Source organism: Colias croceus, chromosome 10, assembly GCF_905220415.1.
Source record: "Colias croceus chromosome 10, ilColCroc2.1".
In the NCBI taxonomy this organism is placed as follows: domain Eukaryota; kingdom Metazoa; phylum Arthropoda; class Insecta; order Lepidoptera; family Pieridae; genus Colias; species Colias croceus.
In genome coordinates this window covers 6,346,266-6,362,553 of record NC_059546.1, presented here as the reverse complement: position 1 = coordinate 6,362,553, position 16,288 = coordinate 6,346,266, and the positions used below count along the sequence as shown (strand labels likewise).

General features: G+C 31.6%; 1 protein-coding gene across 2 annotated transcripts in view; it reads right to left on the bottom strand.

Moving 5' to 3' along the window:
- Positions 1-9,436: 9,436 nt before the first annotated feature.
- LOC123694781 (lachesin-like) overlaps positions 9,437-16,288 on the bottom strand; it is a 42,244-nt gene continuing 35,392 nt past the window's right edge. For both annotated transcript variants that reach the window (XM_045640343.1, XM_045640344.1), the window contains exons 6-9: positions 12,497-12,628; positions 11,182-11,310; positions 10,653-10,823; positions 9,437-10,316 (exon numbers count right to left, since the gene is read on the bottom strand). In XM_045640343.1, coding sequence (XP_045496299.1) covers positions 9,937-10,316; positions 10,653-10,823; positions 11,182-11,310; positions 12,497-12,628 — 812 coding nt within the window. In that variant the 3' untranslated portion in view covers positions 9,437-9,936. The remainder of the gene's footprint in view (positions 10,317-10,652; positions 10,824-11,181; positions 11,311-12,496; positions 12,629-16,288) is intronic.

Below are 16,288 nucleotides of genomic sequence, written 5' to 3'. Positions count from 1 at the left end.
TCAATTTCCTTCAAATACGATAGGTATTTAAGAATAAACACAATAGTGATGTTCTAATACAGAGTAGTTTTTGCTTGTTAATCCTTGTAAGACAGCGAATTATCTCTTATGAACTTTAAACAACAAGTAGTTTTAGTCTCGTTATCTTATTAGTGCGATAGTCGAGACTATTTTTGTACTCGAAGATTACGTTATACTACTAATAAGTAATTTATGAAAAGGTATTCGCTGCCGCCTATATATCTATGTAATAGGAAAGACTGAAGCCAAACAAAATAGAAACTAAATCTGAACATTCGAAAGTTATTAATTAATCCTAGCATAATAGAAAGCTAATAAAACGAGAAATGATTATAAAATTGAATGCATTCAATGAACAAGTATTCGGTTAGGCACGCCTCACTGCTCGGGCTAATCATGTTAATTCAGATATCTGATTGTCAGTCTGCATTGTCCGAGAACAAGAGATGGTGTACAACGGATATTAATTCTACGCGAATCTCGACACTATATTATGGGAATGTTAGTTTAGTATTACAGGAATATGATTCGTGATATGTGTGATTGATTGGCATGTAATATAAAGTGTATAGTTTCCGTGTCTATGACATGTATTAATTGTGCATTAGAGTAGAATGATATTTTGTTGATGTTATTGAACATCCTTAACGGAATTTTCGCAATTTTACAGGAAAAAGTAGGCTTTTAAATTACATAGTAAATCAGTAATATAAGGAACACTTATGTGTGGTATCGTTATCAAAGACTGTGCTGCGTATAAAACACCTATTTTCAGACATTTTTTGCTTGCAGTTCATTTATAATTAGAACAGAACACAGCAATAATCCTCGAGTTTATTCCGGGTGCACACCGCACGAATTGGGCTGTTAACTCCGAGACGGATAAAATAAAGTATGCCATAAAGTCTCTTTGGATCCAAATAACTTTACATCAATTCAGTTTTATCTGTAATACAACACCTCCGAAAGCTGTGCACCTAAATAAGATACTAATAACAGATTCAGAGCACGTCGTCCCCGAGTCTATCGTAGTTTTCAATCCGAAACTTGGAAACTAGAAGATTTGTCACGTACTCTGCAACTTTTACAAAGGAACCTTATCATCTCATCGAATCTTATGATTTTATCTATGGTTACAATTGACGTAATCAGGTCCTTTAGTGTCTCTTACTTTATGGGTAATAACTTACTTTATACTTTGTGTTTAGGATTCAATGGGATACATGAAAAACAGTTATTTGTTAGCACCAATGCTATGTGTTTCCTGCGTTAGATAAGAAAATAAAATTTGACTGAATAGTTCTATAGAATAAATTAAATGAAACTATTTATAATGAAAATTAATTAAGCAAATAATTACAATAAATCAGACTTCTTACGCCTACCTAAATAAATGCTATATATGTTAACGATAAAAGTACATAACGATAAACGATCAAAACGTTTTATTTTTAATACAAAATAAACTACTTCAAAGTTGTTGTAGCGACGATCAATCGTAGAACTAAATGACCAAGTACGTGCTATATGATCAACGAGGTTTTCGATCACAATCCATCAGCCGAGTCGAGCGCCGCGTTAACCTAGGTTCTCAGCAATATGACGAAAATCTTACCCATTTACCCAATAAGTAGATGTATTTTACATTACTTCGCCGACAATAGCAGGAAAACCTGGCGGAAAAAGGTCACGCTCCCCCTCCAGACAAAAGCTCTTTCTATGTAAGCCACTCAAGGTGACACTTTACCCGGATTAAAGTTATCGTTGACTGCCATACTGAATACAAAATGCAGGATCCCTCAGCTCTTACGGACATGACTTTTGACGACCTTAATATTTCTTTTCGGTCTCTGAAGAGTGCCATAACCTACTTTTAAACTTATGTTTGTATAAAACGATTGCGTTTTATTTTTCATACGAGTATATCTAGAAACAAATTGGAACGTCATGTTTACAACTTTTATGTCAGCGTTTATTTACAAAGAAATACGAACACTAGCTATAAAATGCGTCGCTAAAAGAAAATTAAACGGAGTAAAATAACTTCCAAGACTCCATTATTAACTGCACTTCGCAAGCATCAAATCTCATTTAAAATATACGAGGCTAAAAGTTAATTATTAAAAGAGGAAGCCTCGAAATCCTTTTCTTTAGTAAAATGGGAGTCGCAAAAACGAATGCGAGCGTCTCGAGCGAACCGTCTCCGGTGGAACTGTAACAGTTTTTACATTTTGCGAATTCACGTTTAGTTTTGTGATGACTGTCATCTTTTTGGAAACACACTATTTTCTTTTCGCGAGATAAACGGAGGTCTAAATATGGACTCACTCATTCGATATTTCTCCATCGTCTGTCAAATAGACTAGCACAATAAATGTTTATTGTCCTCGAATTACTCAAGTGAGAAACGGTATGAAGTGAAAAGAATAGGGCACGGAAGGGACCACGACAAAGGCAATCCTTCTTGGGACCACCAGCCGTGTCGGCGCTTACATTAAGGTTATCGTCATCCGCCAAACTGAATACAAAGACTAGCTGGAAGCGCTAGTGATTCATGTTACTTGCGTCCTGTTTATCATAATGTAATTGTTTGCTGTACTTGATGTGACCAGTAAAGGATTCAATTTATCCCTTTGTTTAAGCTTCGAAGGCAACTTCGTCATTTAAAACTTCATCACCTTTCAAAAACACAATTCTATTCGAAAGATTAATCGGTTACCTAAGTATCTATCCATTTAATAGACTTTATGAGTAAGTATTTTTTTTAATCAACAGTGTTTAAATATGTGTGTTTAACATCTGCTAAAATTAACCTAGAGCTAAATTAATACAAAAATAATTTTAAAAAAATTATACATAAACACAGTTTTTATTGTCGTATCATATGTATAAAATAATTAAAAATGTTATTTGCAGTGACAAATCTTTTCTTTACATACATTGTATGGTACAGGTGTATTATCGCCGCACCTTGCTCCTAACGCAATATTTTAACTCGAGGAAAAATACTAAAATCAGATAGAAGGCAATATAAAAAGTAAAGTATATAAGACAAATCCGGGCTCGTAAGCGTCTTATCTGCGCCATATTGTGTCCCGAAGCTACGTTATCTAGTACCCACTCAAGTACTTACCATTTTGCACCTTCCCACTGACCAAGATTCCAGCAAATCCCTATAATATGTTTGTCATCGTGTACGAAAATAGTTTTGTGAAAAAAATCTTATAAAGTATTTCTGTGCAAATTTGCTGCACATAAAAATTACGAGTACATAAATTACTACAACATCAAATAGACGTCTTTTATAATAACGCCGAGATTCAACTCAAACTAGTTTCAATTTAAAAACTAATTTATTGTTAGCGCTATGCAGTTAGTTCTAATAGTAGTTAGGTCATAAACGTTTCCGTATTTTAACGTAGCAATAACTAACTTGTTAAAAAAACAAAGAAATGCCTTTGTTATTAGTTGATACACATTTTTCTACATTAAACGAGTATTCCTACAGCCATACATTGCAATAAATTTTCATATTGCAAGAGGAACGTAATATTACGAAGTAAAGTGTGTTATATTTCATGTCTGCGGCCGGTGTGTCTACTTAATAATACAGCTCATATGTAGATAAAGTCTTTATAAAGGATTAATATTCCGACTTCGATATTGAATAAACAATAGTGTGTTAGGTTCTCGTTGATAATTCAGTGTTGTATGCTATACGAATTTTGACGAGTAGCCTGTAGCTTACTAGATTATAGTCTGGGATTTGATTGTAAATAATTTATAGCTACACGGAATATGGAATTAAGGTACCAACATCAACTTAAACTAAGTCTTCTATATATTATTCACCTATGTAAACATCGAAATATACATTCATATTTTTAACTAATGCACATTATTTCCCTAAAAAAAGTTAGCTTTAATATGGTATAAGCACATTGAAACTACTCGTAACTAAGAATGGATGTGAATTAAAATAAAGACTAAAAAAATCGAATGCTCTGACGTGACTGTCGGGTTATAAAATGAAGACGAGTAGAGAGATGACATAATGACATAAGATAAAACCATTTCCATTCAGGGACTTTTAAATTAAAAGCAACGCCGTAGCCGTCTGCGTTTGGAAACTTTTAGCACTTTTAAATAATTAACCACGTAAAAAATATAGAATGGAAATCCGCCTTTTTAATGATTATGGACATTTTTGTAGTTTGTCTTTCAGTGCAGTTCTTTATTTCTCATTTGATGTTTGGTCAAATAAAAAAGGTGTTAGTTTGAAAATTTAAAGCGTTTATCGTATCAATTGAATTGAATTTCAGTAATAACATAAAACATGTAATTAGGGATTAATAGATAAATTTATTCAAACAGCCCCAGAAAATGTCTACGGTGTTAAAATTACTCAATAATCAGAATATACACAAATTTTAATAACATGAAAGTACAAAGAAATATTTACATGTAAAGAATATTGCTGAAGTGTAATAATATTATATACGTTCTATTAATACGTAAACTCTCGAAAATCTGTAAGAATCCAGTTTCACACGTGTCTCTTTATGTAATAGCACTTAAAGGATTCTTAAAAGAAGAATCAATAAAATTCGTTACTTTGTCAAACCTTTCATTTTTATCGCGACTCTATTTTTATCGCTCTTACAGATTATATTTAAATATTGATACATACTTGAATATAAATTGTTACAAGATTTATATTGTGAGTTTATATTGGCAAAAAAAATCTCTACTTTTTTTTTTACATATATTTGAAAGTTCTCGGGATCTTTTATTGGTTTCTAAAAACCGTTAACACATAAACTTAGCTAAGATACTTAATGCTTTATTCCCTTTATTTATATTAACTACTAGCGGTCCGCCCCGGCTTCGCCCGTGGTACATGTTTATGTTTTCTCTCCATAAGAACCATCCTCGTTCTTCAAGGAATATTATAAAAAAAGAATTAACGAAATTGGTTCAGCCACTCTCGAGTTATGCGCTTACCAACACATTTTGCGATTCATTTTTATATTATAGATTACTAGGTAGTAAAAAGTAGTGAGATTATTAACCTTTGAAAGCAAAACAATTACAGGAATAGTGATGAAAATAGGGAACGTATTCATTTGAATTTTATTGTACTCCTTTAGAATGGCTTAAAATAATCATCAATAATTGTTTATCAATCAATTTGTCAATCATTGAATTTTCATTCATCCCTTTTCGTATTCGGGTAATTTAATTGTACCAAATTCATAGAACACTAAATATTCACAGCTTTCTCATAGTAAAATAGTACGTAGGTTTAAGGTTGAGACTCGGGCGCGTATTGGAGGTAATTAAATAAGAATCCGACTAATCTTAATAAGATATCTTCTATTTATGTTTATCTCGCCTTAATCCCAGGATTGAAAGCAATTTATTTAGTAAATAACAGATCAGTAATTACTGATTGAATTTGCGATATAACCTGATATGATAACTAATAGAAATTGTGAAGATTGAAATTTCGCGTTTGTGCTAATATTTAAGTTTCTAACAACTTAAACAAGGCATCCAAATTTAGCATAGGTATTATTTATAATTATAATGAGATTATTTTATAGAACTACTTTAAAAGTGAATTTTACTTATTGCTAGTCATTAAACTGAAATAATTACCCACTTCAATTAAGTTTAATTCGATTCAACGCAAGATCTTCTAAACTAGCTAGCGTACTCTACCTAACTATGATTAAAGATATTTCAGGATAACTATCATAATATATCCTAACTAGCTGTGCCCCGCAGTTTAACCCGCATTGCTCCGCTCCTTTTGGTATTACCGTGGTGATATACAGCATATAGCCTTCCTCGATAAATGGGCTATCTAACACTGAATTTTTTTTTTTTCAAATCGGACCAGTAGTTCCTGAGATTAACGCGTGCCAACAAACAAACAAACAAACTCTTCAGCTTTGTATTATTACTAGTAAAGATAATTGACCTCGTGATTTATATATTATCATCAAGTTGGTGTCATAAGAACATCACACAAAGTAGCATGTTATCCTAAATCATCTTTTAAGCAACCAGTGGTTTAAAAGTTTAAGTATTCATTGTATAAGTTATTTATGTATTTTTTCAGGCAAGCGATGATCAAAAAGAAGCAAGAAGTTATTTTGGGCTTTTGCTACGTCTTTGATATCATCCAGTCATAAGAGCAGATAATAATTCAGGAAGAAGCAAATAAAATTATAATTTATTTAAACCGAAACATTTATACCGAACCTAACCGAACATAAACGACAACTACAACGATATTTTTATCATCGTATATAATTGGATTTGAAAATCAATATAGTTACAAACTGTGGTTACAAATAACACCTCTAAACTATTGACAAAACAAAAGCTGGTTAGTAGTAAAGCCTTCTAAAACTTTAACCGAAAACAGTTGACCGTCACCAGCATATAAGAAAACTTCATATAACTCCAAGTTCAGAATACGATGGCACAGCATTATACGGAAAATAACTTGAAGTCATATGGACTAAGAGTGGCATATTTCACAGTTCTTCCGACTTGCCGAATATTGATCAGCTGAATCTCTCATACCGCAGCGCCAGATGCGAACTGAAAATTACTTTCAAATAAATCTGCTGAACTTACATATATGATACACTCACGTACGGATCCGTGACAATGGAACTGATAATTTATTTATACGCTTTGTTGTGGATGCGAATATTTTCAGGTATATCGAAGTCAAGATGAGACACTTATTTATATCCTTCAGCTTTAGATATGGAAATGTATTTTTGATATACTTCTCAATATACACGATTGCCTTATTGACGAAACCAGGTTACTTTATTGTGATGTTTATGTTAAAAATTAAAATTCATTGTGATTCATAATATAACCATAAAAAAAAATTCTAAGCTCATTCTTAAAAAAAAACGTACTATTTTATTTTCGCTTCAGTACTCAATCGTTTTATTTATCTCCACATAATTTACCTACTATTTTTTCAAATTTTTGTACAACATTTACTAAACTCTTTTATATATTTTATAAGTCAAGCAACAATAACACAAATACACAGAAAATTGAAAGAAAATCCTTAGGAAATTGAAAACACATTAAAACAAAACACTAGGTCTGCACCTTTTTTATCTGTTCTGTACTATAATACCCGGGGGCGTTTTGGACATATTTTAAAAGCGTAACACGAAATTTCAGTTAATGTTAAATATTATCTAGTCAGATTTACCACTAAATACAATATGGATCGAATTCCTAATTTAAATTGTTAACTATTCAAATAGTAAACTCTACTTACAAATTATGAAATACATACTATTTTTTATTATTTTAAATATGCATAATTTCCTAGCTCTGTCTTTGGTACGCCTAAGAATGCCTTATAACTTGAGATTTCAGCAGATAGTAGAAGCAGATAACTCCAAAAGTTTCGCACATCTTATTATAAAGTCTGAATTTTTGAATGCCTCGGCGCCATCTATACTCATTGTGAAAAATTACAATACGAACTTGTAATCTTCGTTTAGATTGAATAAAATGAAATAAAAGCCAAAAGATGTTAGAAGATAAACTTTATGATGGAATTATTGCCATGCATCCAAAATGCATTCAAATCACACAAAACTCATAAACTAATTGATTTAATTAACCTTCAGTACTTTATTAGATGCTTATATACTTAACTTTGTCTTTATGAATTTTCCTTTTGACTTCTAGATAACCTGAGTTTTATATTATTATTTATCTATTGATACAACTCCGTTTAAATGAAAGAGCATTGATACACAAATTTTATTAAGATATCTGCTTTCACCTACACGTTATTAATGAAAGAATAGACTTTTTAATAAACAATCCTTTCCTCCTTATTATTTCTATGAATATTTCTAAAACTACTTAATACAAGGATAATATCGAGTTATAATTAAAAACTCAATTAAGAAAATAACACGATTTCATAATATATTTTATTTTAAAATATGATAAAATGATATCAACATCTTAATGGTAACATTGATAAAATACAGTCATGCTAATAAATGAGCTTATTATATTATATTAATATATACAACATTATTCTAAAGATTATTATCGTCGATTATTATTGTCACTTATTAAAATAATTACATGGAAAATATGTAAACTTTATTACACTAAATTGCTCTTGATTATGTATTTTAAAATAAACGCATATAAAATATTATTAAAGAGTCACGTAATATAATATCACTAAAAATCCTATAAAAATTAATACTAATTTTTCGAACATATAACTTTAAAACAGTATATATAACAATGTTTTTAAATTTTAAAACAATACAATTCAAAAACCATATTAAGTAGATAATTTACACAAACCACTTACTTGCATTACTTAAATAAACCACTTAAATACGATAACATAATAATTGATATGTTAATATTAATAATATTAAATCATAAAAACCGTAAGAAAGATAATTAATATGAACTGCCTCTTTGAATTGTCCTTTTTGCAGTGTTCACTATCAGATTCTAATATCTAGAAATAAAAAATTCTTTTCCGTTCCTCACATACAAATAGCCTATAAACAAAACAACTATTCGGAATTAAAACTTATCAAAATGTAAAAGCCGAATTAACATTTTACATCTATTCGGAAGACAAATTTATTATTTATAATAATAATACGATTGTTATCTATAATTTTGCTTTGTTAATTATATAAAGTTGTATATCAAATTTATGTACCTACTTAGGTATGTTTTGTTTGCCAAATAAGCTATAACTCTAGTTTTAAAAAATATTGTAAGGATCGAGATTTTTAACGCTAATTTAAAACGGCGGTATACGACGATATATTTATTGCTTAGGCCTGTAAAAATTAATCATTTTAAATATGCTATTTGTAGGATAATTTCGATAACAACCTATTTACTCGGTTATTTACTAATTATTAATAATTATTTATTGTTAAAGATAAGTATTGTCACCTTTACTAGGCCCTGCATTTAACTCTAAAACGACAAGAGTTAGTTAACATTTTTATTCAAACTATTATAATATTTATTTTCTTAATATTATTGTACTGTTACAATTCATATAAGTGTAAAGTACACGTTACACAAATATAGTTAATTTAATTTTTGGTCACTATTATTGTCTTTGCATAATATATTGTCATATACAAAATATGCCTACTTTCTAAATGTAACTTAAGTACATAATAAAAATGGTTATAATATATAGGGTCGATTCTATATATGACTGATGACTGTTAACTTCAACTTGTTAATGAATTATATCGATACGTAGTCAATTTTATTATGATTTCGTATTTTATTTTTGTTAACATATTTTCCTGAAACAATTAATAATCTTAGTCACAAATTTATAACATGACATTTCGGAACATGATCTACAATTTTATAAAGAATAGATTTGAGGACAACATCTTAATTTTTGAATTCAGTTTTTGTTACATTTATGTGAATACAATATAGATAGAACTTTATTTAAAGAGAAATTGGATATTCAAAGACAAATTTCTTTATTTATTAAGTTTCCTTTTTCAACATTGTATTGGATATACCTACGTATTTATTTTCAAAGTACAATACATGAAGTTGCTTCGTTATTCAAAACTGTTATTTTTCTTTACACTTGATATGCCATCTATGATATTAATTTCCAAACGATCCAGTATAGTATGTAAAAATTTCGAAAAACCTCTAAGGTTTTGGTCAAACAAGATGTTTCCTAAATAAACAACGAATAATTGTTTACTACGCTAGCTTACATTAAAGCTGATATCTACATATTCGTAAGTTAACAACTTTCAAACGTATTTAATACTTACAACAATGCTCAAAATTCAACAGCCATCGTTAAACACAAAAATGTGTTATTTATATAAATATTAATTTGACGAGTATAAATAGTGAAATGGTGTGTTTGTGTTGTACACCTCTGTTGTAGACGACGTAATGTCGCGGAGGGCCGGACGGTCGAACTTTTTGTCGTTCGACTCTTTGGCTATATTCGTTTTGTGTGTGTACTTGCGTGTGTGTTGGTGTGTTGTTTTGTGTGCCGTATGTGTTTATGTTGTAAAAGTTTAGCGCGTTGTTAACGCCGATGTGATTGAGCTCCATGTCGAGGGCGTTTTGGTTCTGTTGTTTCTTGAGGTGACGCTTGGGCGGGCGCGTTGTCGTGCGCAGTGTTGTTGTGGGGCGCGGTGTTGTTGTTGACGTGGTGGTTGTTGTTGTTGTCGTCGTCTTTTGCGGCGTTTCTGTAAATAATAGTTGGATTTGGTTAGTGCCATGAATTTACATAAAATGATATAAATGCGAAATTAAAAATACGTTTTTAAGATTAAGTTTAAGATAAAAATAATCAAGAATAAAAATAGATTTACATATTAAACATAATTTTTAAACTGTCCTGGCTCTTATTATGTTAATATGAATCTCAAAATATTTTAACATACTAAAACTCAAGTGCTACGAAATTCGTAGACATACATCTACGAAAAACATATCACACAGTCTGCGCAAATAATCTAAATGAAAAAATTCCAATGAAAATATTTCCAATATTTCTAGAAATACAGATTATTAATACATACCTTTTAACGTGATAGTAGCGTTGGCTCTGCCGTACGCGTTCGCCGCGGAACATGTGTATTCGCCGAAGTCATTCTTTTTCAGCCGGTTGATGGTTATATTCATACGGACTGCGTATTTGTTCAAATTGTCCTCAGCGATCACGTATTTCGAACTGTTCAAAAGCTTCGCACCTATAAATAAAAGAAAAATATGGTTAAATACACAGACAAAGATCAAATATGTTAAAACCAAGAATTAGTCAAGAATTTTTGTTCTAGAATTTAATTACTGACATTTTCAAAATAACGTGTTCTTTTCAATATGCTTACTTTTTTATGATGTATCAAGTAATTCTTCAGAAACAAAATATAAAATTCATTTAGTAGATATTACTTCAATTTAACACAACATCTACTCTCCAAAACGAATTAAACACAATCCCAAGCAAAAACATTTCACTCACGGCCGCGCGTGATAAGAACTACACAAACAATTAAGCGTTGTAAACATTTGCTTTAATATTCATGCTCATTTGAATTTCATGAGTACCTGAGTGCGATTTGCCCCTCTGCCACACTGTGAGCGACTTCGGTGACGCCTCCACGTAGCATTGCAGCGTCACTTGCATGTCTGCCATTCGCCACACGACCAGACTCGCCACACGCACTATTGGTGGGACTGGACACGGATTGTTAATTGAGACGAAGACAATTTAACGTATTTAAAACGCGATTTATTCGTTGTAAAACTAAAGTGTTATACGGAAGAGTTGCTAGATAGAGTATGTATGTAATAAACATGATTTATTAGTTATTTTTACGAAGATTTTAGAGAGATGTACGCATGACGTACGTGAGGAATAAATCTCATTTTAAAGTAAAAAGTCGTTATTTCTTAAAACAAACACATATTATAATTTAATTAATCTTATAGGTATGTTATGCTATCACTATAGTGTTAATAATGTTAGAATATTAACATTTCTGGTTACGATTAGATATAATACGCTAATAAATTACCAGAGTAATGTAATTTGATTTGCGTAATTATAATTTGATGGAACTTGTGTAGGTATGTGTTGGATTAAGAATTAAAATTAGTGTTTTAGTATTAGTTAAAATCTTAAGAATAATAATACCTACATACATCCGAAAAATAAATAAAGGTTTCTTCTAATAACAGGGTGAGTATAATTTCGTTCAAAAAACTACGACTATTTTTTTTTCAAAACGACTTCTTTTTTCCTTATTTGAAATACCTACTGACAAACTCATTATTAATGTCGCTATGTCAATTAAACTGATTCAATTTATTGTAACTACATTAATATACAAAGCTTCATAACTATCGGTAAATATTCTAATGATTATAGATTTTTTTTTAAAAAAAGAGAGTCCTTCTACGCTAATTTCATCAAAAGATAGAACCATTATCCATCGCCAGTTATGAGGTGTAAAATGGCTTTAACGTCAACAAACTTAAACGATACCGGCTTTCTAGTATGGAAATTAGGTCTTTTCAATATGAGAAAACTTTCTATCATCACGCAAATGGCTTAATTTTTTCTACACATTTTGCCAGGTTGGTATCAAAATTAAAAAGTCCTTAAGCTTGACGGCTTCACTCATTTTTGTAATCACAAACCCACATACAGTATTTGATTACAAAACATTCGAATATTAAACAATAATATGACCTTTCTTTGTTCTATATATATAGTATTGTATATTAAAGAATTAAGGCCCATAAATGTAAATTTTATGAAATAAAATAATACATTATAAACTAGCCGCTTTATAAACTATTATCAGTTAATTCATGTAATTCATAACATAAATAGCTTATATATATGTTGAATACTCACAAAGCACAGTGACCTCATATTTCCGACTCTGGGTGGGCGGCACACCGTTCGCAGCTATACACAAATAATTGCCCATATCCGTCCGTCTGAGGCCTTTCAGCGACAACGTTGGACCCACGTAACTGTCCACCACTGAGGAAAATATAACGCCTGTTAGTTTTCAGTATCTTGTAGGAATGGTACATGTTTCAGGTTGTTTATATGCGGCATCATATTATTAAAAGGAACTTATAAGTAAAAATATACATACAGGTAGGAAGTTAAGTTAAGCAGTGGTGGCTCAGTGGTGAGACCTCGGACTTCGAATCGATAAGTCCGGGGTTCGAGACCAGGCGAGCGCGCAGAAAATAAATTGATTTTTCAATTTATCTGCGCATGTTGTTACATCACCACTGCTCGAACGGTGAAGGAAAACATCGTGAGGAAACCGACATGTCGAAGAATTATAAAAAGTTCGACGACATGTGTCATCCGCCAACCCGCACTTGGCCAGCGTGGTGGATTATGGCCTGTACCCTCATAGGAGGCCCGTGTCCCAACAGTGGGAACGTATATGGGCTGATGATGATGATGATGAGGAAGTTAAGAACTAATTCATGTTTTACAGCATAATGTTTACAAAACAACATTTTATGTACACTTAAAAGTCTGTGAATAGATATAGGAATGACCATTGAGCACAGAGGTCAATCATATAATATGATTGTAAGAGCTTTAAAATTAAAATAATACTCGTAATCAACGTCCAACTGACCGGCGCCTTAAACAAACAAACCGTAAAAGTACGCCAATGAATCCCGTACATTTTAATGAACAAACGCGATAAGCTGTTTAAAAGCTTTCGAAATCCAATACAATCATATAAATATACTAGCGGTCCGCCCCGGCTTTGCCCGTGGTACATATTTCACAATAAAAGGTAGCCTATGTTCTTTCTCAGGGTCTAAAGATTGTCTATACCAAATTTCATTAAAATCAGTTGAGAGGTTTAAGCGGGAAAGCGTAACAGACAGACAGCAGAGTTACTTTCGCATTTATAGAGGTAATATTGTAGTAGGGATTTGGTCGAAATTTTTAAACGAAAGTATAATTTGGTATACGCTCTAATATTTCGTGGACAGTTTATTGATAAAACTTTGATAAATGCGCAAACGGAGTATCGCGAGTGTATTTACTGGCTTCCATAAATGAAAAACCGCGTTGGCTCGCAAAATCGCCAACAAAGGTGGGATGCGTTGCCAAACCGATGTCCGCCATATGTAAACTATCAGTGTCCGGGTGATTCAGCTATAAGAGCCCTTTCATAACTTGGAACGACACTGCAGTATGATAAAAATGTCGCTTATATTAACGTCCCGCGAATGCTACGGAATTATTTTAAAAGCCTTCAAATACGCCATAAATGTTTACGTTATTCGCATATAAATGTTTTGGCTTCTCGCTCTTGAATATAAATCTACCTTTAATACGTAGCGGTACGTGTAAATAAACATACAATTAAATTACGTATTACTGACACAAAAATCTGATTCTATATTTATAGTATAATTATTCACAAACGATAATCGTGTTATTAGCCAACTCAGGAACGATTTCAGTGTTAAAATAGTCCCCGTTCGCATTCCGTCAGAACTTAAGTCAGTAATTAAGTCAGGATCGCTAATCTCGGCACGCTTTAATCAAAACATTGCGCAGCCAATTCACCGTTTAACACTCGCTGTCAAATTAAATTTAAATGGAAACAATTTATAACTTTATTATGGTATACGACCGATCCTTAATCTCACGGGTGAACGTAAATACTACGACTATGTAAAGGTGATTGCTCACTGCTTCTACTTATAATAAAACATTTTTCTCACATTCATTTATAAAAATGATAATATAATTTTGATATTGTTAAAATTCTATGTAGTAGAAAGGTATGCACGCATCTGAACTTTTAACTTTTTATATGAAAGTAAATTAATATTTGATTTTGACGATTAAGTTGATAAATAATTAAGCAAGAATGTATATTTTTAGCCGAACAACTAAAAAATTTATACGTTAAACTCTAAAACCTTCTTTTAATTTTTACAGAAGAATTACATACAACTATGCTCTTAAATAGCAAAAATGCGATTGCACTCCGTGTAAACTATCCCTAAAGCGGGCAACATCAAAGCAGGCCTGTGTGAAATTGTGTTTTATTAACGGGATATAAAGTTGGCCTGGTACATGTCGTTGGCAACTTGTTACTCACTCGCCCCTCAATTCAACGTTATTATTGCCCGAAAGCTAATTGTTTCCCGATTCAATTATATGAAACTCGACTGTTTTCTTCGAAATACTTTTCCGTTACAAGGGGCGCACAAATGACGCTTTTTATTAAATAGGAGTTAATTAAACTGATTAACGTCAATATCTTTAAATTACATTAATTAGTGCCATGAAAAGGATTATGAATCATGAAAATATTTGCAATACAATTAATATTTATATTTTCATTATGACGAAAAAGTAAACATATTAAAGTATTTATCATTTTACTAGACGCTCTACCCGACTTGACCTGCATTTACTTCAGATAAAAAAACTTAATTAATATGTTATGCGATGAAGATGTAATGTGTAAAATAAAATTATCTGATAAATGTAAATAAATGTTCATAATAAACAAAGAAACATACTTTTCAATTACAATTACCCATAGTATGATGCTCAATAAAAGAGCTTACATTATAATATTATAGATTAGTAGTGAAATCTTTACATGATCATGTACGAAACATCTAACACTCATCTACAATTTTACAGAAATACAAAGTCCCAAACAAAGAGTTTAAATTCAACAAAATCTCCAACATGTAAATACAGCGTAGGTATGAATAAAGTTTGAAGCAACTTAGTGATCTTAAGCGATGTTTTGTAATAAGTGACTTAATTAACTCGACAGGGTCGCTCCGCGCCGCGTCGTCGCGTTCACTTCATGTCAAGGGATAAGTAATTAACTAATCACATATTCGCCTACTTGATTGTATTAGGAATTTGAGACGTTATAAATAATAATTTGCGAGAAAAATATGCATATTGTAGCATTGTGGACGCACCCTATGGTTAATGCAAGTTACGTAAATACGTGGAGTGTACATGATTTAAATAATCACTGAAGCAATATTTTGAAATGACCTGTTTATAAGCATAGAATATAAATAAATGTTTACTAAGTCAATCGTTTTCAAATTATACTTTAAATGCGATTCGTATTAATAAAAGTACAAAATAATCCAACAATCCTCCCCCAAACGCAGCGAGCTAAGTATTTCTGTAAATTTGACGATATGTCACAAGCAGACGCCTCTACATGTTAGTAAAAAGAAAAAGAAAAGAAATCACCCACTCAAACGACAATTCTTATTTGTTGAAGCGTGTATAACATGTCCAATTAATACAAAGGCTTGGCTCCACCGCGCCGTAACTATTACCACCGCCCCCTGTTTACCCGCAGCCGACAGTCTTTTGTTTACGCTTAATGGCTTAAATAAAACGGGTCAAATTCGTAAAACACAGTACCGAAAAGGCATTAAAAAGGGCGAAGGGACTGGTGACTGTATACTTAAAACAATATTATTAAGGTATAAATTTAGATACGGAATTACAAGCGATTAGACGGACAAAAGCGTATGTTAAAACAACCTGACCATTATCGCCCTAACTCCTGTCTTCACGCTAGTGCGTAGGACGTGGGATGGTAACAACTATGAGATAACGGCTTTGTCAGCGTCCCTCCAGTCCGCCTCTCATTTAATT